The sequence below is a fragment of the Guillardia theta genome (assembly GCF_000315625.1).
Source record: "Guillardia theta CCMP2712 unplaced genomic scaffold GUITHscaffold_48, whole genome shotgun sequence".
Taxonomy (NCBI): Eukaryota; class Cryptophyceae; order Pyrenomonadales; family Geminigeraceae; genus Guillardia; species Guillardia theta.
Genome location: NW_005434626.1, coordinates 414,361 through 436,223, shown reverse-complemented (window position 1 = coordinate 436,223; position 21,863 = coordinate 414,361). Strand labels below are relative to the sequence as shown.

The window sequence follows — 21,863 nt, the reverse complement described above, 5'->3', positions numbered from 1 at the left end:
CAGCAACGGGCAGCCGCAATGCACTGAGAAAGAAAGGTGCGGCGTCGATCCCTGTGCGCAACTTTGAGCCTCCCCTGCAGCTTGCTGTCCGAGCATTCAAGATTTGCTGATGGGCGATGATGGTGAGCGAGACATTCTTGTTGTTTGTATGGTGACCGAGCACGTTGCTATGATAGAGCTCGACTTCAAGGAGGGTGACTGGGTCAAGGTGTCTGAAGATGCGCCATTGAAGATGGCGAAGAAGGTAGTTGTTGCTTGCTGAATGGAGGTTCGGTGAAGGGCGAGTAGGGGTGGAGCACTGGACTGAAACCAACGCTGGGGAAGGTTGGGATGTTCGTGGAGGAAGTTGTGGCAGGAGGGCGATTCTGTGTGGTCGACTTTAGCATGACGCCTGGAATCGAGCACCTGGGGCGGCGAGTCTTGCTGGGGTCCTGCCTATCCTCGTCGCAACCTCTTGACGAGATCTCCTTTGACGAAGTGCTCCCACCTCCTGCGGAGTACACGCATCAGACCGTGAAGGAGGAAGTGCAAGTCCCTCGTGTGTCGATCGATGATGAGATTGCAAAGTTGGAGAAGCAGCTGAAAGAATTGTTTTTGAAGGCATCCGATGCACAGAGAGCATACAGCCTGGAAGGGGAGAACCAGTATTCCAAGATTCTGCAGGAGATTGTGCAGTTGCAAGCAACCATCAACCAGCTCAAGGCTCGGTGGTCGCAAGCAGACGTGCTCGACGATGTACAGACCGAGCAGAGGATAGGATTCCCGCTACGCTCTCCCGAGGATGTACGAATTATCGATCCTCGTGGCGAGCAGCAGGAGAAGATCAGGCAGATATCGCAGGCCATCGCAGCGAGGTCTTTGAGGAAAGAACGTCTGCAGGAGAGAGTGGAGGAGAAGCATCGACAGCCGGCTACAGCTTTGCCAGGCGTCGAACAGCCAGGCAACAATCTCGTGGATTACATCAAGAGCGGAGATCAGGCTCGCTCGTTCCAGGAAGCGATGAGGGAGGTAGGGGCTGAGATATACGAAAAGTACAGGGAGAACCGGAGGAGGAAGATGTCAGGCGAAGAGGGAGGAGAGCAGCGGGGAGACGAGCCCAGCTACGACGACGACGACGAGGAGGAGGGCGCGGAAAACGAAGAGATCATGTCGATACTCCGGAACATTCCAGGATTGCAAGACGGCAGCTTCGATTCCGTGAGACGAGACGCGAGCAAGGTATTCAATCATCTCTCATCAATAACCTCTTGCGCCATAGCCCGGCTCTGTTCCCCGCACCATTTTGTCAGACTCGGTTCTCCCCACCATGACCGCGGTGAGCAGGGTGGCGATAGCAAGCCGCGCTGGAGCCCTTCGTCGCCGCCCATATGGAACTCCTTTCGACTCCCTCCTAACGTGTACAGTGGGGAAGTCAGCAGAGCCTGCGATTACGCCATCATCAAACGTCCTCTGTACGCCTTGTCCGTTGATGCCCAGGTAGGTGGAGAAAGTGCTGGACAGAGCTGAAGTTCCAGTCTCTCAGAAGTGTCCTGCTGCGGCGGAAGAAGCTCTTCAAAATGGTATGCTCAAGTACTCCAACAAGAAGGTGGTGGTGGAGGAGGAGCTGGATGATCGCGATGACTCGATGCCAGTCAAGAGAAGACGTGCTCGATCACCTTTGGAAGATCAAGGTTAACTCCTTTCTGTCTCCTGCTTCTTCCGTGACAACCTCTCCACCACCACCACTATCGCCTCCTCGTCCTCCTCCTTCTCCTCCTCCTCCTCCCTCCCTCCCTCCTCCTCCCCCCCCCTTCCAAATCCCATGTAATCACGGTTCAGGGCGAGCTAGTGCGCGAGTTGCACGAGAGGAGCAGGAAGGAGATGCTCGTGAGGTTGAGCAGGAACACCAAGACGTATCCCCCCGGAACTCGATGGATTGTGAGATAACCAGCTGCAGTCCCACTTATCCCTCCATTGCCTGAGATAACAACGATCCCTCTCGTTGCTGCTGCTGCTTGTGGTGGTCGTGGCGGGGGCGATGATAGCGAGAGTTGTGGTGATGACAATGATGACGATGACGATGACGCCGATTATCCTTCAGTCGCTCCGTTTTTCTCTCCTGCATCTCTTCCTTGCCCATTTGCCCTGCTCCTACTGCCCCGGTCCAACGTTCACGGATCCTCCTAGGTCGATGGGAAGCCTCTGGTGAAACGGCGCTACGATGAGCGGGAGGACAAGTGGGTTGAGTACGAGGGGGAGGAGGAGGTATGAAGAATGAGACGGAGAGGAATCAGCATCACTGACGTGGTTGCTTCCAGGAAGTTGCGTTCTCCATAACATGGGAGGATAAAGTCTTCATCTTTCCTCCAAATTCAATGCACGGGTACCACCTCCTCTTCATCTTTCCTCTTACCTCCTCCTCATCTCCTCCTGTCTGCTTCCTCTTTGCCTTCATCTCCTCCTGTCTGCTTCCTTTCTCCTTTCTCCTCTACCCCATCTTTTATTCCCCTTCCCCCTCCTCGTCCTCTCTGACGCTGCCTCGCTTGTCCCCTTTGCAGTTACCGGGCTGAGGCGAACGGCACCATGACAACGAGCTCCAAGTCGACCTGCGTACGTTCCTGATGCTCGCCTGACTTTCTCGCAAGCAGGGAGGAAGAAGCTTTGTCCTCCATGACCCTCAGCTCTGTGTGGCAAGAAGCCAAGGTGAGGATCGACACTTTTCTTCCTCCCCTTTGATTCTGCTCCTGCCAGGAATTCGAGATGTTCCTCAACAACACACACGGCCCATCCATCCGCTCCACTGCTCTCAGACTGCGAGACAGATGCATGACGTGTCTTGACTTCATCGACAAAGTCAGCCTCCTTCTTCCTCGTCCTCGTCCTCGTCCTCGTCCTGATCCTCCTCCTCCTCCTCCTCCTCCTCCACCACCACCACCACCACCACCACCTCCTCCTCCTCCTCCACCACCACCACCACCACCACCACTTCTCCTCCTCCTCCTCCTCCTCCTCCGCGATCCACAGCTGATCTTGCATCGCAGGAGCTCACATTAGCGCGAGAGAGGAATGACGTCATCTTCATGGTCCTTGTCTCTTCCCTCCCGTCCATCTTCTGACGCTACTGGTGCAGGAGCTAGAAGGTGCTATGAGGCACTTGTCAAGATTGCACGTGAAGCTCAACTTCGTGTACGAGACCGCAAGCAGACCCACGTTTACTGAGGCCGTGAGATACTTGCTCTTAGCCTGCTCCTGCTCCTGCTCCTGCTCCTGCTCCTGCTCCTGCTCCTGCTCCTGCTCCTGCTCCTGCTCCTGCTCCTGCTCCTGCTCCTCCTTCTCTTGACCTCATTCCTCTCGTGCTCGCTCTCATCCCTCTTGCTGTTTTCCCACATGTGCCCTTCCTTCTTTCCTCCCCCTCTCCCCTCCCTGCTCCAGCTCGTTGACTCGGAGCTGAAGGATCTCCGGAACATCGTAGAAGAGGACGAGGAAATTTTCTATTGGGACACTTCCAGGACGCTGTGACGACAAGGAGGAGAAATTCTCTACGCGCCCTAGGAGATAGATGGATACAGGCTCTAGGGTTGCAGATGTTGGTGACAGTATCTCAGCAGGAGGAGGATCGCAAGTCAGTCCTGGCGATTGAGGAGGTGGGAGCGTTTGCGGTCTCGTGGATGCAGGGGCTAAAAGTAGACGGGAATGAGCAGCGACAAGGACTGGAGTTGCTCTCCATCTCCTCGAGCATATTGGATGAGCGAGCGATGGCGATGGATGCGCTGACGGTGCTGAAATACCTCTCGGAGGACGAGCAGAGACGGAGAGAGATTGCAGCGAGAGGAGGGATCGAGGCGACTGTCAAGGTGATGCGAGATTGTCATGAGTATCCTCGTGCGCAGGCAGCCGGACTGAGGGTCCTGGTGAACCTATCACAGGAGAAGCAGGGGGTGCGGAAGATGTGCGCAGCATGATGTTTTGTGAGAGTTCGATTTGTTGGACCTCAACCTTCTGGTGACAAAGAGTGTCAAGAAATCGCGGTGCGGACAGCAGCAGCAGCAGCAGCAGCAGCAGCAGCAGCATGGACAAGGCAGGGAGAGAGGGGGAGGGAGAGGGAGAGGGAGACGAAGACGGAGGGAAAGAGGGAGAGGGAGAGGGAGAGGGAGAGGGAGAGGGAGAGGGAGAGGGAGAGGGAGAGGGAGAGGGAGAGGGAGAGGGAGGGAGAGGGAATGTGGGTGGTGGGTGGGGACAGAAAGAGACAAATAGAGAGATGCATATGCAGAAAAGTAGACAGGAATTTGAGGGACAAGGAGGAGAGTGGGAGGAGAGGGCGGGATGAAGAAGGGGCGGGGAGGAGATGATAAGGCAACTCTGTGCGGAGGTTGACGCGGGTGAGAGCGCATGCGAAGAGGAGCATGGCAAGAGAAGGTCAAGAGAGTATGGCAAGCAAGGGTCAAGACAGCACGGACGGTCTCGAATCCCTCGCTCGGTGGGAAAGAGAAAGGAAGACGAGAAAGGAAGACGAGCACAGGAGGAGAGAGATGGAACAACTTAGAGCTGGCGATTGAAGCTCCTCCCTACCTCCTGCCGAGCTCAGACCGACGAGAGCAGCTGCGGAAGTAGCTCAACCTGCACGCTCAGCATGGCGTGATCCGTCGGCCAGTGAGCATTCGGGAGCAGCTGACCAACTGTCACTCTCCCCTCCTCTCCTCATGTGCTCACCATTTCCCCGTCCTCGCCCAGCTCTGGCATAGCATGCATCAGCCGCAAACACCGCACTCAGTCTTTCACCAGGAGACACCTTGACTTGCCAGCTACTCTGCGACGACTCCAGCTGCTCTCTCAGCTCACTTGCAGCCCAGCAGAGGCAGAAGTCCTTCCTTGCCTCGACCACCTGCAATTCGTTGGAAGCGACAGGAACCGATCAGATCACCTTCAGGCACTTGCGAGCGTCGTACATCTGCCCATGAAGTTCCGTCCGCTTCTTTCTTGTCGTCACGCTGCCAACCCATCAACATCCTCCTCCTCGTCCCCTCCCTCCGTCCTCCCCCTCGTTCGCTCCTCCTCCTCCTTCGCTCGTCTGGACCCTGATCCACTCCTCCACATGCTACTTCCTCAGCTCTCTAGACGCCGCACCCGGAGGGAAAGACGCGGAGTCCGAGTGCAGCGGCGCGAGCAGAAAAGGTTTCAACCTGCAGTGAGCGAGTGAGAGTGGGAGTGGGACAGAGCGGGAGAGGAAAACCTTGGAAGAGTTGGGAATGTTGGTATCCGCTAACAGAAAGTTGATCCTTTCTTTGTTGGAAATGTCAAACACCACAGGATTGAACTCATGACAAAGACCTGAATGGCAAAGACTTCTCATGTAGTCTGCAAGAAATTTTGTTCCAGCTTCTGTCTTGAGCTCCTTGCAAAGAGTCATTGTTTCATTTGCAATCATTCATATTCATCGTCGTGATCATTCCCATCCCTGATCCATCCTCTCGACCATCACAACAGTCCATCAACAAGTCAAGAGTGCAGACTCATACAGTCATCTGCCTCCCAGCTGACCTTGACGTGTACGTTGATCACTCTCAGCTTGTCTCCGATGTCGAGAGTCTCCTCGGCAAAACTCACGCACGAACAAACTCTCCTCCACCACCATCGTCTTCCTCGCTGTTGTACGGAATCGCTCCCAATCTTCGCTGCATGGCTCCTCCTTGATTTGTCGCAGCCGTCAGTCCCTCTAACTCCTGGACGTCCCTCACCTCCAATGACCCTCCGACTCCTCGAAGCAGTTCCTCTCTGTCGCATCCTACCACCTCGTTCACATGGTTCACAATGTTCACCTCCCCCATCCTCCTCCCCCCGCCCTACTTTCCTTCCCCCGCCCCCCTTCCCCTCTCCTCCTCCCCTCCCTGCTGTCCTGCTCTCCCCCGCCCCTTCTCTTCTACCGAGCGGGCTGGTCTTGACATCCCTCGGAGAAGCACAGGGATGGGAGCATATAAACGCCTGCCCCTCACCCTGCAGCTTCTTCAGCGTCTCGAGGGTCATCGGTAGCAGAAACAACCTCATAAACGTGATATCCTCGCTCTTCCAACACTGTCTGCAAGGCTGCGTGTCTTGCTGACCCCGGCGCCGGATACTCCTGCGAGTCTCTTCACACCCATCCATGACACGAGCGATTCGTGCTGACCTGCACTGCCAGGACAAAACTTGATGATGATCCTTACAAGCACACTCGTCAATCGAAACCATCCTTCAGCAAGCACGTAAATCATGTTCAGCCTCACCTAACGGCTCCAGCAACTTCCTGTAATTCTCCTGCACGCGCTCTGCCCTTCAGCGTAATGCGATGCCGGGGACAAGCGGCTTACAACGAAGTTGTCCGGGTTGAGATAGGATTCTCTGCCAAGAGAAAGGTAGTCGCCTGCGATCCCCACCATCACTGGCCTCCCATGCCACTCGAGGCAAAGACGAACCGTGACAACCCTCCGCCGCCAGGTTACATGCAACGTCCCACAGCGCCTTACTCCATTAGGTTCAATTACAGCTGCAGCATAGAAAAGGAAGAGGAGGAGGAGGAGGAGGAGGAGGAGGAGGAGGAGGAGGAGGAGCAGGAGGAGGAAACTATCACCATGCAGTGATCCTTGAGATTCTCGTGATAATGCACGACTTGGTCCTGTTGGGCTGTGAGTTCCGCTTTCCTCCATGCTGACTCTGACCTTCATCAGAGCTCTCCAGTTCTTGGCATGAAGAAACAACGGAGTCCCATCGCCATGGACTGGTTTTGCTCCGCATACGATGAGGTTGGTGCGGTTAGTCAGGGCCATCTTGTTGTCTCGTTGCAGAAATTCTTCGGTACATTCTTGGAAGAACAGTTCATTGTGCAGAGCCTGGGATTGCATTTCTCAGGACAACAGCCGACCGAATGAGCAGCCCACAAACATTCATCACCACTTGCAGTTTGAAGCCAATGGCTTCAGCTTCCCTCACGACATCTGCAGACTTCAAAATCTTGAACCTCTCCAAGATCCTCCCATATCGTTGAATCCAGGCTGCGAAGCATCATGATCACTTCTCCTGTCTCAGGCATCTACAATACAATACATTCTTGTTCATCTTGATCTTGATTGCGCTTGTTGTCATCAGCAAACTCAAGGAAGTTGTAGCTTTCTCCCATCATGTTCAACGTCCCCACTACCCCCGCCATGTTCGCCTGTGTTTGCCTCCCCGACAATCTCTTGGAGCTCAAATGAAATTTTCAAACTTTGTGGCAGTCAAAGTTCTCAAAAAAACTTGAGTACTTTTTCCGCTATGCGGAAAGTTCAGACTTGTACCGTACTGTACCCCCTACCCCCTACCCCCTACCCCCTTTCCGACCCTTCAAGCCTCCATGGGCCTCCCTCTCTTTGAGTTTTTAACGGCACGGACTCGGGATACGGGGGTACTCAGTTTCGCACCCAAGCATAGGACCGGTAGTACCTCCCAGGCTCATGTTATGCCGCAAGCCCCACCCCTACAGTCGGGCAAAGGCCATCGGATGAGTCAACTGATGGCGGGCGCCAACTTCAACTTCGGAAGACCCGGTCCCCGCCAATGAAACGTGGGGTACAGGGGTACAATTGACCGATTCAAGTACGGTACCTCCCGGGTCACGGGTGGCAGGCTAATTTAAGTGGGGGTCACGCTGCCGGAATTAACCCCACCACCCTGAATATCTTCGTGCCATATCCGAAGGTCCAAGGCTACTGTCCAGTGCCTGCCACCGGTCCTCCACCACTGGTGACCCCTGGTAGTGTCATGGTGGTCCGATCTTGGCAGTACTACGTAACTAGTAACCCCTGGTCTCGGCGCCGCTCTCGGAGGCTCGGTCATCAAACAGCACTCCGACAAGAAGGGGGGGTACTGGCCCGAGGTACCCGGTAGTAGTTCAAGTTATCAGTCATTTCGCCTTCAAGGCTCGTACGGTACTACCGTTAACGGTCCCAGCACCGACCTTGTAGACTGGGCGGCAATTCCGCCCCTCCTACACCCCCCCGGTACCGTACGGTTCAGGGACAGTCAGTGAGAGGTACCACCCGGTAGTACTACGGTACCTGCCCCAGTGGTGACCCGACCATGATGACCGGGTACCACTGCTGCGCTACCCTGACCTGTCATACACTTGGCGGTATCAATGACCGGTGGGTTGACTGGCATTCTGAGTACCGGACCCCCCAGTCGGCGTCTGATCTTCACGTGGTGCCATTCCCACCGGCGGCACGCACGTACCGTTCTGCGAGTACCCTACCCTCAAATCCCCTGCCCTTGTCAACTAAATCCCCTACCCACCCCCCTCAATGATGACCACGAAGACCGCATGCACCCTTTCTACATGATGAGTCCGGCGGCGTGACTCTTCCGAAATCACTACCCACCCCATTAAGGACATTATCTGGGGTTTCAGCGGTAAATTCCTGGGGTACAGGGGGTGCTCGATACCACCAACCTACTCTACATCGGTAGTAACTTTTTTAACCGTAGGTTGCTTACCTTTCCACCTCCCCCCTTCAACTTTTTTCACGGGATATAACCCCCATCACAGAGGGGTTAGGGATGGGGAAAGAGAGGGTAATTGAACAAGAATTGCGATGACCACCCCCTCATACCCTCGTCTACCCCTCCTTGAATGACGTTTGCAGCCATTTTAGTCCCACCCACCCTACAATGCAGTACTGCACTACCCCACCTACTGTTCCTCCCCTCACTGCACCCCCAACCCTCATCGGAAACCGGTCCTCTCCATCCCTGCCTGCTCTCCCTCCCTATCTCCTTCCCTATCTCCCTCCCTATCTCCCTCCCTATCTCCCTCCCTTCCTGCTTCGCTCTCCTCTCCTCTCCTCTCCTCTCCTCTCCTCTCCTCTCCTCTCCTCTCCTCTCCGCTCCTCTCCTCTCCGCTCCTCTCCTCCCCCTGATCTTCCTTCGTTGAAGTCGAGCCTTGATCAATAGCAATACCTCTAGCAATACCATCTGCCACATTGAGGTGGTTTCCTAAGGAAGAGTGTGCACTGTGCTGGAAATTTTAGAACGAATACCATCTTGATCGACGTCTGAGCAGGAGAGGACTTTAGGTTCGTTCGGCCGACTAAACGTTTTTCCGGGATGAAGGCCAAGAATGCTCCTGCAATCAACTCAGAGAGGGAAAGGAAAACGAGCGAAGTCACTGACATCGATGAAACTTCCAGCAGTGAAGAGGAAGATTCCCGATTGATGTGGGCGAAGAGCAATGGGTTCTCAAAATCGCTTCAGGAGTTTTATTCAGTGATAAAACTGATGGAGGGAAGAGAAATCAAAGCGAAAGATGTCATCGAAGGAAGAGAAATTGCCAGGGGAGCGTTTGGATCCATTTACAGTGGCACAATGCATGGGCTGCCGGTGGCCGTGAAGCACATATGCAAGGTAAGTTTGTGTTTCTTCAATCTGGTGAAAATGATGACCATTGCAGGGGCCGGCAAGGGGCGAGATCAGTTTCAGGCAGATATTTCATTCCATTCGGCTTGAGTTGGCTGTGACACGAGTTCTAAACCATCCCAATATTGTTGAATTCAAGGGAATGATAACGAATTTCCCTGATGCTAAGGGAAGTAATGATGATTTTCAACTAGCGTTTGTGTTTGAGCTATGCTCCAATGGGAGTTTGTTCGACTTGATTCATCGTAAGACAGTGAATCTTCCTTTGCTTAAGAAATTCAGCATTGCACGAGAAATAGCTTCGGGAGTAGGTTATCTGCATGACCTGAGTATTGTGCACAGAGATTTGAGCACAAACAATGTGCTGCTTACCTCTGACATGCAAGTGAAGATAACTGACTTTGGATGTTCTCGACAAATATTTGGTGAAGTTTATCAATCCACTACGATATCTGGTAGTCCAGCTTACATGGCTCCCGAACAGCTGCAGGGGCAGGATTTGACCCTCAAGGTTGATGTGTGGGCCATGGGTGTAATCATGTGGGAGCTCGTCAATGAGGTGATACCATGGAAAGACAAGGACTTCAACAACCGGAAAGAGATGGCTGAATTGGTGGCCGTCAAAGGAACTCGCCTGCCCAGAACCCCTGAGAACAGACTACCGCCTGGGTTTTCGAAGCCGTACCATGCCCTCCTTGACTCAATGTTTCAAGCATCTGTGCCCGAAAGAATCAGCATCAAGGCTGTACACGAAAGAATCAAAGAGATAGAGACATTGGACGTGAGGACTGCCGAGTCATGGACTGAATCTCGAGAAAAGCTGTCGTCAAGACTTCGTTGCTTCTACGCCAAGTATAACGCCAGCAAAATGAGTAATGTACGCGATGTTGTGCGTGATTTTCACGGCAATGAAAGTGATCTGAACGAGCGGCTGCGGAAATCATACAATGCTGACCTGAACGATCTTGAAAGCCCTCAACAGGACATCAAGGAAAGCTTTGATTCAAGCGAGCAGAGTAGATCGTCAACCATGGTTGACGACAAGGAGGTCGAATCGGGAACGAGCGATTACTTCTTTACCCCTCAGGGTCTGGAGGCAAAATTGATCAAATTCTACGAAATCATCAATCCATCTCGTATGAGTGAAGCCGCGTCCCTGGCCAAGAGATACTTCGAAGACATATCAATGCTAAATCATTCTCTGACCCAGAAATACGGTGTGAGCTTGAACGCAAGTGAGGAAGAGTTGAGAAGCAGGAAATGCTTCATGTCTCTGCAGGAGGAAAATGAAACAAGCAGCACGTGCTCTAACGATTCTCTACCACACAGGATCAATGCTCTTAAAGACATGCTGGTCGAATTTTACTCGAATGTAAATCCCTCGAAATTGAAAGATGCTGAACGGGTGGCTAAATCGAATGTGGATACTGTTGAAAAACTGAACGAATCCTTACGGAAGAAGTATGGCAAGGATTTGAATTCAAACAAAGAGGACAGCAACAAGAGCTCTTCAAGTGTTCTGATCGACAGATTGACACAATTTTACAATTTTTACAAGCCGTCCAATGTCCACCAAGTAGAAGCAGTTTTAACAAAGTATCAATATGATACGAGCAAACTGAATGAAACTCTGAGGGCCAAATATGGAGCGGATCTAGAATCGTTTCTGCTGAAAGATTCCAAGCACGAAGAAGATCTTGACATTTCGTCCCCCATGGAGTCCAAAAATCATTTCTTCGAACACGATCAAGGACAGAAAACTTGCAGTTTGAATCATTTGAAATTCTGGAAGTCACTGGGGCCGGTGCCTGACCATCAGGTTTCTGATTCTGCAGGGAAACGATCTGTTTCTCAGAAGGAAGCTGCAGATGTTTCCTGTCAGCCTGAAAATGAGAACGGGAAACAGGATTGTGTGGAAATGGATGAAAGGGATCTTGTGCAGAAGCTAAAATTCTTTTATTCCTTCTGGAATCCGGCGAAAGCAGACAAAGCAAAGCAAGTGGCCTCCTCCTACAAGTTCATGGTGAGCGACCTGAACAGAAGCCTGCAAGACAAGTACGGTCTAGACCTGGACTCCCCTAGTGACCAGATCATGACGAGGGGTAAGCTCGCTCTCCGTCTGTACAGGCTGTATGAGAAGTTGCCGGCGGGAAAGAAGGAGTCGCAGATTAAGAGTATCCCAAAATTAGTCTCGTCGTACTACGGGAGAGAAGCCGAGCTCGCTACCGTCCTTCGCCAACAAGGATTCGACGTGCAGGCGACCAGCCTTCGATGATTGTACTTGTAGTGCTTGCAACTGCTACTCGCGTGTGCTTGTTATTTACAGCTTTATGAGATGGTTGTCAGAGTGAACTGAACAAACTCGAAGTCACTTGGTACTCGTGTTGGCTCAAACCATATCGTCCTGCTCAGCTTGTGACATGTTATGGCGACCCAACACAAGTCGTACCTGCTCCTCGCGCTATGAACTCTCTCTCTGCGCGGGCCTGCTGCCTCACTAGGAGGTCGTTGTCCATGGCTCGCTCCCTCCTCTCACGCGCCAGCAGCTTGTCCTGCTCTAGCGCATGCTCGTACAACCTGAGACAAGGTGAGGGAGAGAGAGGAGAGAAGGAGAGCGAGTCAAGGTGAGGGAGAGAGAAGAGAGAAGGAGAGCGAGACAAGGTGAGAGGGAGAGAGAGGAGAGAAGGAGAGCAAGACAAGGTGAGGGTGCCATGCCTTTTGATCTTTGCTGCTTCCCTCCTCTCGCGTGCCCTCTCCTCCTCCTGCTTCTTATAGATTTCTTCCATTTGTAATCTCAGGTCCTGAAAGGCATCAGCGCAGCAGATAAGAGGAAGAGAGGAGGGTTGGCTCGCCTGGCAATACTCCCGCGTCCTCTCCTTCTTGTCCCTCTTATCTTGCACCTCCTTGTCTGCCTCCTCCTTCATCCTCTCCTGACATCCCCGTCAACAAGACACAAGAGCAGCAGGACCAACCTGGTTCTGTAGCGCGATCCTGACCTCCGCTTCTCTGCTTCTTGACGCTGCGTCTTGGAAGAAGGTTGCGCTTGCGGCCTGGAACAGAGCAGAGTGATCATGAGAACGACGGGAAAGCGAGAGGGGAGGGGAGAGGAGGAGAGAGAAGAGGAGAGGAGAAATCAATTGACCTCTCGCTGTTTGATCTTCTTCTGTCTCTCTAACATCTCTTTCTCACGCATTTCCTCCCTCTTCTTCAACGTCTCCATGAGCTCTCTCTGCATCTTGACCTCCTCCATCGCCTCCATCCTTGCTGCCGTCAACTTCTGCCAAAAAATTTCAGCACACCAAAGACGAATCAGCTCCTTCCCCTCCTCGTGCTCCTGCCCCTGCCCCTGCTCCTGCCCCTGCTCCTGCCCCTGCCCCTGCCCCTGCTCCTGCCCCTGCTCTCTTTTCCCCTCCTGTTCTCTCCTCTCCTCTCCTCTCCTCTCCCCCTCCCTTCGACGAACCTCCTCGGCGATCTTGGCGTTCTCGACATGCGCGCGGTCTCTCTCTCTCTTTGCAGCTTCCTGGGCTGCTCTGAGTTGCAGCTCCTCCTGCTTCATCTCCTCTTCGAACCTTCCCGCTGATAAGTCACTCTCCTCCTCTCATGCCTCTCAGCCTCCCCTTCCCTCTTTGCACCACCTCCTCGTCCTCGTCCCTGTCCTCGTCCTCGTCCTCATCTTTGTCCCTGTCCTCGTTCTCGTCCTCGTCTCTATTTCAGCGACCATCTTTTCTTCTACTCCTCATCCTCTTCCCTCCTCTACTACTTCCGTGTCAATCTTTCCTCCTCCTCCTCCTCCTCCTCCTCCCACCTCTTACGATCTTGTTTTGCCCTCATCTTCGACACCGCCATTTCTCGCTGGATTTCTTGATGCTCCTGCAGTGCGATGAGGGTGAGACGGGAGGAAGAAGCGGAAGAGGAGGAGGGAGAGGAGGAGGGGAGAGGAGGAGGAGGAGGAGGAGGGGGGGGGGGGGGAGAAGAGGACCATGGCGATGGCGCTTCGGATGTCTCTTGCAAGAGATTCCTTGCGCTGCAGGCTCTCCATCTGTTTGCGATGATGTTGGAGCGCTTCATCTCTTAGCTTGCTGCGACAAGTTGTGAGGCAAGGGAGATAACGTAACTATGAAGCAAGGAGGACAACGAAGGGTGGAACGAGGAGGAGGTGGTGGTGGAATATGAAAGAGGAAGAAGTGAAAGAGAAAGTTGAGTTACTGGATGAGAGGATGGAGTGGGACTAGGCACGCAAGTAATGGTGTGTGAATGGTAGAGGTGGTGGAATGAGATTGACTTACTTGATGATTTGCTGCTTCTCCTGATCTTTCTGGTCCATCTCATATCTAGCCTTCAATCGCATTTCATCCATCTGTTCCATCAAACTGCTCTTGTATTTCATCTTCTTCATCTTCTCCATCTTCTTCAACTTGCAAGAAAATTCTCACTTGGGGACGACAAAGTCTGCAGAGTTACCTCCAACTCCTCCAACGCTTCCTTGCGAGACTTTTCCCGCATCATGATTGTGAATTCATCATTCTTGCTTCTCATCAGGTGCGGATCAGTAACAATGTCCTTGAGATATGATGTCTCCTTCACTCTGAGATGCTTGTACAACTTGTCTCCGGTCTCCTTGTCCTTCCCTGCCTTGGCTGTCTCTCTTTCTTCACCTCCTCTCTTCAACACTTGGCTCACTTCTTTCACGCGTTCTTGCTCCCTCCCTCCCTCCACCTCCTCCTCCTCGCTCGCACTTCGAACTCCCCTCTCACCCCCCTGTTCTACCACTGAGCTTGTCCGACTGTCCACCTTCCCTGAACTGCTTCTTCCTTTCTTTCCATTCACCTGCTTGCTCTCCTCTCTTCCTCCTCTCCCAACAGTCGCGTGAGGAGTCGGATGAGAAGGAAGTCGTCTTCGTGGACCCTCAGCATCTTGCGACGTCTCTGATCTCACCGTCACCCGAACCTTGATTCTTGTCTCCTCGTCTCCCGCCCTCGCCTCTCCCTTCTCCTCTCTCCTCAACTGCGAAGAGACGGCGAGCAGCGGTCTGCCATGGAGAGAACGGAAAGGGATGGCCACTATCCTATCGAGCGGATCCCCCAGCCATTGCTGCACCTCCCTCGTCAGAGGCGTCTGCATCCTCGACCTCCTCCAGCTCAGCTCTAGCTCGTCAACGCTGAGGTAGCATACGACAGGTCCTGCATACACAACATGTCAGAGTTGAGCCCCATCATTGCTCGACATGTCGGATCAGACGTGCCAAGAACGGTTCGCGAATAGTTTTCTTTCTTGACCCACCCATGGACTTTGTTCATCCTCCTTCTAGTTGAGTTCCTTACTTGTAGTGTATATCCTCCTTCCTGCTCCTGCTCCTGCTCCTGCTCCTGCTCCTGCTCCTGCTCCTGCTCCTGCTCCTGCTCCTGCTCCTTCATACTAGTGAGCAAAGATTGTATATCATCAAAGTTCATATCAAGTATCTGCACAAAATTCTTTCGATGCAATCAAGTAGTCTAATCCATCCATTTCAACCGTATCCGTGTCCATCTTCTTTCAATTTCTCCCTCTCGCCCTCGCCTTGCAGTCCTCTCCCTAACTTGCAGTGACAGTGCCCGGATTGTTCCTTCCAGGAGAGTCCTCCTCCCCTACTACTGCCGAGCATGCGCCTGAGCAGCGAGCGCTGATCGCTGTACTCTGTACTCAGACTACTGTAGACTCGCCTTCGTTTCTCAATCAGTTGCTGAGTCAGCCCGTGCCGCTGCCACTACACTGACGGCGACTGAGTAGGCCCACACTGCCGACTAACTTCGTTGCACGGTGATGGCAGTCAGTCTGACCGTCTCAGCCACGGTCTTGTGACAGTTGTTCCGAGTTCAGTACTCAGTGAGTCCCCCGCTGACCGTACTGACGGCGTCACCGTCCCTGGCATCATTGGACGCCCGGGGAGCCTGACGAGGCTTCCAAAGTTGAATGATTTCGAATCATTGCATGGCATCATCGGCTGAGCGGGCGGATCGAGTCGAACCAGTCGGCGACCGTACCGTACTCGTTGAACGACTTGACTCCGGGTGACGTCACTGACGGACTCACATCGGCGGACGGACTCCGCGGCATACTGATCGAGTCCGTGGTGCCATCATGTCAGTTTGGTCGGCCATGTCGCCTCATCACTGCCAGTCTGCGGTACCACCGGGATGACCATGACGATCGCACTGCACTGCCGCCGCAGCCGGGGGCGACCGTTGACCTCAGGCTTGTCAAACTTGCGACATTCAGTTGAGTCCCAGTGTCCGGGCCCGGCTCAGTGATTCCCGGGCCCGGTCCTGCCGGCTTCGTCATCGTCGGTTAAGATGATGAATCCCTGCGTTTCAGATCTGTAACATCAGACCCGAGGCGTACCCGGAGCTCCGATATTAAAACATCAGTATTAATATTAAAACATTTATAAAGGACAAACCAGTAGGAGAGATACGGCATCTTGAAGGTTGATCTGGAAAAAAACTGTTTTAATAGTTCATTTTTAGCTTCAGTTTCTTAAAAGTGTTTTGGGAAACACTTCTATGAGATCTTCTGGATAGAGGGTGCTCAAACGGCAAGAGACAGAAACAAGCACGAAAAGATTCATTTTCGTGTAAAAGAGGTTCGGATTTAAAATTGTTTCTAAGAATGAAGAGGCCTGCGGCCCCAGTACACTGCTACCATGCGCCGATCAACAGCACCCCTGACCCCTCATTTGCCCTCGTTTCTCACCGGTCTGAATAGAGCTCAGCATGTGCAGAAGTAGATAGGGGTAGCATTGGGTGGTTGGGGGGGTGGGGCTTACAGGAACTCTCGGGGAAATCTGCGAAAGAGCGTGTTTTGATTGACCAGTCCCCGCTTAATTACTTTTAGCCCATTTTTGTGGAACATTAGATTTAAAATTTGTATTTCAATTTTTTTGAGTTATATAATTATAAACATATTGCAGGATTGACTTATTTTTATGTGATACGGGCGCCCAGTGACGAGGTCAAGGGGAAGAAAATCTGCAAGAGCCAAGAGAGGAGAAGAGAGGAGAGGAGAGGAGAGGAGAGGAGAGGAGAGGAGAGGAGAGGAGAGAAGAGAAGAGAAGAGAAGAAGAGAAGAGAAGAGAAGAGAAGAGAAGAGAAGAGAAGGAGTAGCGAGGAGAGGAGAAACAGAGTGGAAAGGGTAAGCTAAGAGCAGCACGTTCAAGGAAACAACTGCTACTTCAATCTTTCTGTAATCACATACCACAGCATGCCGTCGGGTACAATGCCTGTGCTTTCATTGCATGAGACTCACTTGAGCGAGATCTTTTCAACTCCAAGCCCAAAAGGCCCAATCCTGACGAGACACTCCGACCTCTCGCTTCCCTTGCGCCAGCTCTTGTTCTCTCCTCGTCAGACGGCCAGCCTGGGGGAGAACGATACCAGCATGCTCTCCGATGCTGAGGAGAGCATGGCGGATGAACTCTTGTGTAGCCTATTGAGGGAAGAAGAAGAGCTTTCGCAGCTGCAAGACCATCTCAGAGAAGCCTGCACTCACTATCTGCAAACACAAGACGAGCACGAGCACGAGGACGAAGACGAGGACGAGGACGAGGAGGGAGGGAACGGGGAAGAAGAGCAGGGTGAGGGCGAGGACGGGTTAGTTGAGGATCTTTTCGCTTCCGGGCCTTCAGGTGAAGTGGCTCTTGCCAAGTCCTTCCACGTGTGGAGGTCCCACACCACGAGCATGCTAGACACCAGGCTGAGCGTTGAGGAGCGACGATGCGGGAGCAGAAGGGATCTGCTGTCGAGCTGTGTGGGCGCATGGAAGGTTGAGAGGCAGGAGAGCAGGAGGTTGGAGAGACTGAGCAACTTTCTTTGGAAGCAAGGAGATCGAGACTTGACGAATTTCTTCTTCTTCTCTTGGAAACTCAACAGAGAAGCGTCGAAGATCTCGGCGGCCGAGGATGTTTGTAAGAGCAGCATGAAGCAGAGGCCGCGCCAAGTTGAGATTGCTCTCTGCGAAGAGTTTCTCTTCACGCACATGATGGACTCGGAGTTTGACTCGAACAGGGACGTGAATGTTGTGCTGGAAGACGATCTCAACAATGACAAGGAAGGATCATCCGATGAGGAGGTCGGCGACAACGGCTGGAGGATGTCAGAAAATGCTCAGAGTGCAGATGCTACGATAGCAGAGAATCCCATCGGTGGGAGCAAAGATGTAGCTTGCAATACTGAGGGTGATGCCAACTTGGAATGCAACGACAACAGTTTGTTCCAGTGTGAGGTGAACAAAGAAATTGAGGAATCTTATGAATCCTTTCCTGGACTGTTCGACAAGACAGAAACTGTCGATGATGTCAATGTGCACGAGGAAGAATATGGGAGAAACGACACGAGCGTGATGTCAGAAGCAGGTTGGTCTCAGGTTGATCTTGAAGATGTTATGATGCAGCAGAAAGAGGAGTTGTTGTCAATGATCAGAAGAATGCAGAATGAGCTGAAAAAGAAAGAGAAGATCATTGAAGAGCAACACCTTGAATTGAACATGTTCAGAAGACAAAGTTTGAACAGGTTGAGGTGTTACAATCATATCGGAGAAGAGGATTCTTCTCTGGTGAGGGCAAAGTTGTCACTGTGAATATGTATGTCTATCTAGATCGTGGTATTATATGTGCATTATTCAGATGTAAATTAAAACAAAATCTACTCGTAATCCTTAAATTATCTCCCCCTCCTCCTCCTCCTCCTCCTCCTCCTCCTCCTCGCGACTCCTTCCTCCTTGTTGTCGTCAACCGGTCACCGTCTCTTCCTCGACCGCGCACGACGGGGAGGGCTGCTTGCAGGTCTCCGGGGAGGAGGGAGACACCTTGACGTCCGAGGTCCTGCGAGGAAGAACGACGAGGATGCTGATCCCCTCCTGCACTGAGTCAGAGGGGGGACAAGGCGGTAGGAAGGGGGGAGGGCGAAAGGCGGCAAGAAGGAGGCGGGAGGAGGAGAGGGAGAGGAGGAAGAGGGAGAGGGAGAGGAGGAAGAGGGAGAGGGAGAGGAGAGGAAAATTTCACTCACCGTCGTTGAAGAAATCAGAGAGGACAAGAGAACATCTTCCTCAAGGACCCGACCAGCGTGAACCTACAGGCAGCGGTAAGAGGAGGAGGACGAGGAGGAGTCAGCGAACCAGGCGAACGTGTGCGATGTCAGGAAGCGGTATCTTGCTAGCCAGTGAAGTTTTCATCTGCCGCCGGGTGAGAAGGAAAGGGAGCAAAGGGGAGAAAGGAGATGGGAGAAAGAGAAGAGAGGGCAGGAGGAGGAGAAGCAGAGAAGAGAGGGCAGAGAGGAGAGGAGAAGAGAGGAGAGGAGAGGAGAGGAGATGAGAAGAGAGGAGAGGAGAGGAGAGGAGAGGAGAGGAGAGGAGAGAAGAGGGCGGGCAGGAGAGAGAAGGAGAGAGAGGAGAGGGAGGATACCGCAGACACGGTACTAGACGAGTCTAGGGGGATGGAAGTGACAGGAGGGAGGTTGTCTCCAGCCCGCTGCATAATCTTGAAAGTCACCTCCACCTTCGATCCTGGAGCAAGTCAGACGAGAAGTGGAGGTAGAAGGGAAGGAAACAAGAAGCAAGTGGAGGAGGGAAGAGGGAGGAGGGAGGGAGAGGAGGGAGGAGGAAGGAAGGGGAGACAGAGGGGAGGAGGGAGGGAGAGGAGAGAAGATGGAGGCGGAAGCAAGATAGAGAGAATTCGACACCTTGCTCTTCTTGATCTTCGTTCTCCGGCTCGAAGTTGAGGCTGAAGCAAACATGAGTAGCAGAAGGCAAATGGGAGTCGGCTGGTGGAAAGGGAGGAGGATAAGGAAAGGGAAGGGGGGGAGGGAGAAGGGAAACGGAAGGAAAAGAGGAGGAGGAGAAGGAAAGGGAAGTGGGCGGGGAAGGAGAAGAAGGTTCAGGCAGCGGCACATGATTTCACCTCCTGTTGGTCGATTGACGTTGAGACCTGGGCACAAGCATGTAAGAGAATGCCTCCCTCCTCCTCCCGCGTTCGCATCCTCCCCTGCCTCCCTCCCTATCTCCTTCCTCTCCCTCCCCTCCTCACCTCAGCCCCGTCACTTCTCCAGCTACTCGTCCAGTCGCCTGATCAAGGAGAGCAAGAAGTTCCTGCCATGCAATCAGCAACAAAATCCTTCTCCTCTCTCTCCTCCTTGCTCCTTGCAATCCTCTTTCTGTTGCCTCCCTCCCTCTTCCCCCTTCATCCACGATGTTGCCCTCTCCTCCTCCTACCCTCTTCTCGACGCATCCGCTGATCTTCTCCTCTGCCACCCCCAGCTGCCTCAGCTTCATCTTGATGTCCTTGATGGCACTGGTTGTGTTGGGCGACAGAATTTCCTGCGAGTTGCCTCCGTTACACCATCAACGAAACCATCATCAACACCATCATCATCAACAACAACAACAACACCATCAACACCACCACCACCACCACCACCACCACAACAACAACAACAACAATCATCCTCTGAACCACACACCGATGAAGCGGAAGGAGTTGAAGGCTTCGGGTTTGGAGATTGCTGGGGAGAAAACGATCCTGACTGTACTTGACTCTTGAAGGCCTGGCGAGAGCAACTCAACTCAACCAAGTCACAAGGAGCAACGCGGGACCTCGATATCTTTCTCGATGTCATCGACCGTCACGTGAAAGAACTTAAGATAACAGGCAACGAACTGCAAATTCACGTCAACATCAAAGAACTCCCTCCTCCTCCTCCTCCTCTTCCTCCTCCTCCTCCTCCCTCCCTCCCTCCTTCCCCCGGGTCTTCGTCTTCCTCCCTCCTCGTTCTCCTCCTTGCTCACCTTCCCGAAGGACAAGTCAGGCTGTGCAATCATCTCCTCTAGCTGCCTCCGCCTTTCCATGATCTCTTCGTCTCGAGCTGGCGAGCAGAGGGACTGCAGCCTTGCAAACGTGAAACCAACCAAATTCTGCAACGTGCGAATGAGCGACAGGAAGCGCAGCAGGAGCACAGCTATGAGACAGCGATGTCATATCCGTAGTCGACATGAACATCACCATTATGATCATCATCATTAACACGAGCAAGAGAATGAGGAGGGAGTGTAAGAGCAGGAGAAGCAGGAGGAGCAGGAGAAAAGGAATGAGGGAGGGAGGGAGGGAGGGAGGGAGGGAGGGAGGATGATGTTGATTGGATCGCACCTGGAGGTCAACCACCTCAAAGGCATTGTTGACAAGCATCTGCTGAAAGAGCGAAGAGTCCATCTTCTCATAGATCTCTTCTCTGATGTCTTGACGACGGGGAGTGAGAGCACATAGCCGGTCTCTCATCTCCTCGTACAGGCGAACGATCCAGTCGTAGTCCGGCTTCTGTTCGCCATGTCAGCTACAGCCCAGAACGCTCCCTGAGAATATGGAGGGACGGAGATGAAGAAATCTCCTCCTCCTTCTCTCCCTTCTCTCTTCTAATACTGCTAGTACTCTGCTCCTGCTCGTGCTCCTGTTCCAGTTGCTGCTCCTGCTCCTGCTCCTGCTCCTGTTGCTGCTCCTGCTCCTGCTCCTGCTCCTGCTCCTGTCCCGTCTCCCTCCTTCGTTACCTCAGGGTTCAGAGCATTCTCCAGTAGGTCGTAGAAAGCTTTCCTCATGTTGAGCTCAACTTTTGCCTTCACCTCCTCCAGCCACTTCGGCGACCCTGGAGTGGGAGGAGGAGCACTGCTGCCTGCAACTGGGGAGAAAGGAGCGGAGGAGGGGGCGGAGGAGGGGGCGGAGGAGGAGGATGCAGCCTTGGGGGAGGGAGAGGGAGGCATCTTGTCGCAGAAGACAGCATAGAAAGTGATGGTTGTATCCAGCTCGTTCTTCATGAGAGACAGCAAAGTCTCGTTGTCTGAGATACTCCTCCCTTCGAACACAAACTTGATGTTGTTGTCCAAGAGCTCATGGCTAGTGATCTCAGGACACTGCTTCAGCTCCTCTTTGAGATCCTTCACTGTCTTCTTCCTCTGGAGCCGGCAGACCAGACTCTTCGGGATGACTTCCTTGCTCCTTGCTCCCCTGATCTCAACCTCGATGTGTTCTGACTCATCTACATCAACATGTAGACTTGAAACCTTCGATGTAAGCCCCTCTTGTCCGGACATCTACGTTGGAGCATCGTTAGATGTAGCTTCTTTTGCCATGGAAATCAACACAACAACACACACGACATGTCAGTCACATTGAATGAAAATCGTCTTGTGAGATTTTCTCCTTCAATTATGTTCATATCTTTTTCGTTCAATTCACGTTCAAACTTGCTCAAAGATACGAATGTGGGAGAATCATGTTTTCATTGAAGCATGAAACATGGGGTCATAACATCCTGGATTTTTAAAGCACCATCTTGCATGTCACATTGAACAACATCTCGTGTGCCAACAATAGTTTCCTTTTCATTTTTCTCTGCAACATTGTTTTCTTGTGCTCCATAGTACTACTGGCCTTTTCCAACTTATGTTTG

General features: G+C 52.7%; 7 protein-coding genes across 7 annotated transcripts; 4 read left to right on the top strand and 3 right to left on the bottom strand.

Annotated features, from left to right (window-relative positions):
- Positions 1-109: 109 nt before the first annotated feature.
- Positions 110-3,941, top strand: GUITHDRAFT_140757 (hypothetical protein; the record flags this gene model as incomplete). The annotated part of the gene is made up of 14 exons (XM_005830116.1): positions 110-244; positions 289-1,218; positions 1,324-1,410; positions 1,481-1,585; positions 1,632-1,670; positions 1,819-1,917; positions 2,167-2,244; positions 2,298-2,362; positions 2,628-2,682; positions 2,731-2,832; positions 3,021-3,062; positions 3,110-3,202; positions 3,588-3,833; positions 3,870-3,941. 14 exons carry the CDS (start codon positions 110-112, stop codon positions 3,939-3,941), a joined length of 2,148 nt encoding a protein of 715 aa, XP_005830173.1.
- A 619-nt stretch (positions 3,942-4,560) lies between these two features.
- GUITHDRAFT_110918 (hypothetical protein) lies at positions 4,561-7,159 on the bottom strand (the record flags this gene model as incomplete). Its single annotated transcript, XM_005830115.1, has 15 exons — positions 4,561-4,647; positions 4,690-4,712; positions 4,759-4,861; positions 4,901-4,967; positions 5,104-5,159; positions 5,210-5,307; positions 5,496-5,665; positions 5,970-6,060; positions 6,113-6,239; positions 6,324-6,376; positions 6,429-6,474; positions 6,584-6,628; positions 6,672-6,842; positions 6,904-7,004; positions 7,057-7,159. The coding sequence occupies 15 exons, from the start codon at positions 7,157-7,159 to the stop codon at positions 4,561-4,563; spliced, it is 1,341 nt and encodes a 446-aa protein (XP_005830172.1).
- A 2,102-nt stretch (positions 7,160-9,261) lies between these two features.
- Positions 9,262-9,970, top strand: GUITHDRAFT_73370 (hypothetical protein; the record flags this gene model as incomplete). Its single annotated transcript, XM_005830114.1, has 2 exons — positions 9,262-9,395; positions 9,457-9,970. Coding segments are annotated over 2 exons (648 nt in total), but the record flags the coding sequence as incomplete, so codon positions are not given.
- A 1,034-nt stretch (positions 9,971-11,004) lies between these two features.
- On the top strand, positions 11,005-11,764 carry GUITHDRAFT_153382 (hypothetical protein). Its single transcript, XM_005830113.1, has one exon. It carries the CDS (start codon positions 11,114-11,116, stop codon positions 11,672-11,674), a length of 561 nt encoding a protein of 186 aa, XP_005830170.1. The 5' UTR covers positions 11,005-11,113; the 3' UTR covers positions 11,675-11,764.
- Positions 11,765-12,193: 429 nt separating this feature from the next.
- GUITHDRAFT_110916 (hypothetical protein) lies at positions 12,194-13,935 on the bottom strand (the record flags this gene model as incomplete). The annotated part of the gene is made up of 9 exons (XM_005830112.1): positions 12,194-12,200; positions 12,262-12,329; positions 12,372-12,449; positions 12,542-12,676; positions 12,860-12,968; positions 13,205-13,269; positions 13,379-13,478; positions 13,686-13,813; positions 13,861-13,935. The coding sequence occupies 9 exons, from the start codon at positions 13,933-13,935 to the stop codon at positions 12,194-12,196; spliced, it is 765 nt and encodes a 254-aa protein (XP_005830169.1).
- A 2,700-nt stretch (positions 13,936-16,635) lies between these two features.
- Positions 16,636-18,009, top strand: GUITHDRAFT_110915 (hypothetical protein; the record flags this gene model as incomplete). Its single annotated transcript, XM_005830111.1, has 1 exon — positions 16,636-18,009. The coding sequence occupies one exon, from the start codon at positions 16,636-16,638 to the stop codon at positions 18,007-18,009; it is 1,374 nt and encodes a 457-aa protein (XP_005830168.1).
- A 1,314-nt stretch (positions 18,010-19,323) lies between these two features.
- GUITHDRAFT_110914 (hypothetical protein) lies at positions 19,324-21,504 on the bottom strand (the record flags this gene model as incomplete). Its single annotated transcript, XM_005830110.1, has 8 exons — positions 19,324-19,354; positions 19,454-19,515; positions 19,639-19,743; positions 19,887-19,970; positions 20,020-20,082; positions 20,212-20,337; positions 20,570-20,737; positions 20,965-21,504. 8 exons carry the CDS (start codon positions 21,502-21,504, stop codon positions 19,324-19,326), a joined length of 1,179 nt encoding a protein of 392 aa, XP_005830167.1.
- Between the last annotated feature and the right edge of the window lie 359 nt (positions 21,505-21,863).

Bases quoted from the DNA above. Each gene is read 5' to 3' on its own strand.
- GUITHDRAFT_153382 (XM_005830113.1), top strand. From the start codon at position 11,114: ATGGAGTCCAAAAATCATTTCTTCGAACACGATCAAGGACAGAAAACT.